The following is a 1960-nucleotide window of genomic DNA, read 5'->3' on the forward strand; positions in this document are numbered from 1 at the left end:
GAGCCAATTGGCGACCCAGTTTGGGTCGGGACCCTCAGTTTGGGATAGGCTGCTCCACACCAATGGTGTGTCCAGAAAGATGGAGTAGGGGTGTCCAAGGATACAACAGGTTAGAGGGAATGTCAACGGCACAAATTGACAAACTAACGGTAAAAGATGAGGTTCCTCATACCACTTTATTTTTTCCTTGCGTGCAACAAAAAGCATTGTGTAATGAACACAACCGCTTTCTTGTTAAAATCTGTTCATCTATCAGTTTTAGTTGGGGGGGCAACACATGAAACTCCCTTGTTCTTTAAGTTCTTTGAGTCAGTTAGTTCTTAAAGTTTTTCTTAAAGGTCTTAAAGCAAGGTGATTAGTTAAATAATCATTATTATAATTGTGTGATACAAATGCATAAATACATATATGTATATTTAAAGTTCTAATCAAATCTATTCTCCGTTACTCTCCCATATAACAAATATCGTAGGCTGCATTTTGAAGATAATTATTGCATATAACAAATCAACAGTATTTTAACAGATTATCGAAGGAGACTACAACAACCCTTGATGAGATAGGTTGTGCAACTTATTTAGCGTTAAAAGTTGCTTTATTTTATGCTGGCCCGTATCTGTTTGAGGGGCTTTGTGAAAGGGTTCTTCTATATTAGCTTAAATCTGAAGGGGATGTGTCTTTGGGTAAAGGCCAGTATCAATATTGACAGTGGTGGAATGGGCCGTGGCCTTATGCAGGTTCAAACAGCTTTAGACACTCTCGTCTTTGTGCCTCGTCCCCTGGTCCGGCGTTGCTCACTCTAGCGCTAGCTCCCCTCGGACTCGGTAAGTATAGACTTCCATTCCCTCTTATCTTGTTGATGTACGACTGCAGTTCTGAAACAAAACTGCAACGTGCATCGTTTTTATAGATTTCTAGGCATTTTCTTTTTTTAGACTAGTCCTTCACAAAACGTCAGGGAAATTCATAGGCCTATACGTTAAAAGTTGCGTGACACTAGTCTCCTTGTTCTTTGTTACTAGTTGACTGAAAATGCTTATACCTGATAGTATTAAGATGAAAACTTACCAACTAGAAATGTTGATTTCCACAAAGCAGGGTTGATAATTGTTGTCTCTCAAATATAAACATTCACTCATTATAAGAAAGGTAAACATTTTTTTTCTAATCCTAATTTATTTTCAAATTTCACATTTCACCATTCAAAATAAAGGATTCCAGTTCTTGCAGCACACACAACAGACCTGTCACGGTAGCAGCAGAAACAGCAGTAACAGCAGATGTGGTTATTTCCTGATGGTCTTGCAGCCTGCAGGTCTCCTGTCCAGTCCCTATTGGAACATGCTGTCGCGCAAGACACTCCTAGCTGGAGCTCTACTACTCTGCTGCTGTGAGTAGGAATACGTCTCCACTCTGACACAGACCATTATCCTCAGAGTCAAGGCACAAGGAAGCAATGAAGCCAGGGGATTGGAACTGGACAAACTTTTGCGTTGCATTCATGCATGGGCCCTGCATTCTCAAACGTGGGTTGTTAAAAAGATGGAAAGCTTTGCACAAATGTAATATGTTTCCTTCCCCTGCACCAGAATAAAACCATGCATTGAACTCTCAGCCCGTCACATTTCCCTACCTTCTAACACCAGATCAAACAAGGCACACCGACACATCAACACGTACCCATTCAGTGATCTATGGTAATGGCGTTCCCGTAATAGAAACTGTAACGGGTGTAAAAATATCCCAGTTGCCTCTGGGGTTGAAATGAGCCTTCCTCAAATCCCTTTAGCGGCTGTATGCACACAAAGCTAGAGGACCGTGCCTAGTGCCGCGTTGAGTGACTGAAGAGTAATGGTCATTTAAAGCCTGAGTGAACTGAGGCCTTATAAAAAATTTGATTGATTTTTGAATGGATTCCATCGGGCAGAGCTTGAGGCTTTGTCACCGTCTAGCTGCAACA

At 41.3% G+C, this 1960-nt stretch overlaps 1 protein-coding gene across 1 annotated transcript in view; it reads left to right on the forward strand.

Moving 5' to 3' along the window:
* The first annotated feature begins 736 nt into the window (after window positions 1-736).
* LOC115547574 (leukocyte cell-derived chemotaxin-2) overlaps window positions 737-1960 on the forward strand; it is a 6099-nt gene continuing 4875 nt past the window's right edge. The window contains exons 1-2 of the mRNA XM_030361897.1: window positions 737-824; window positions 1309-1390. Coding sequence (XP_030217757.1) covers window positions 1342-1390 — 49 coding nt within the window. The 5' untranslated portion in view covers window positions 737-824; window positions 1309-1341. The remainder of the gene's footprint in view (window positions 825-1308; window positions 1391-1960) is intronic.

Source organism: Gadus morhua, chromosome 7 (assembly GCF_902167405.1).
Source record: "Gadus morhua chromosome 7, gadMor3.0, whole genome shotgun sequence".
NCBI classification, from domain to species: domain Eukaryota; kingdom Metazoa; phylum Chordata; class Actinopteri; order Gadiformes; family Gadidae; genus Gadus; species Gadus morhua.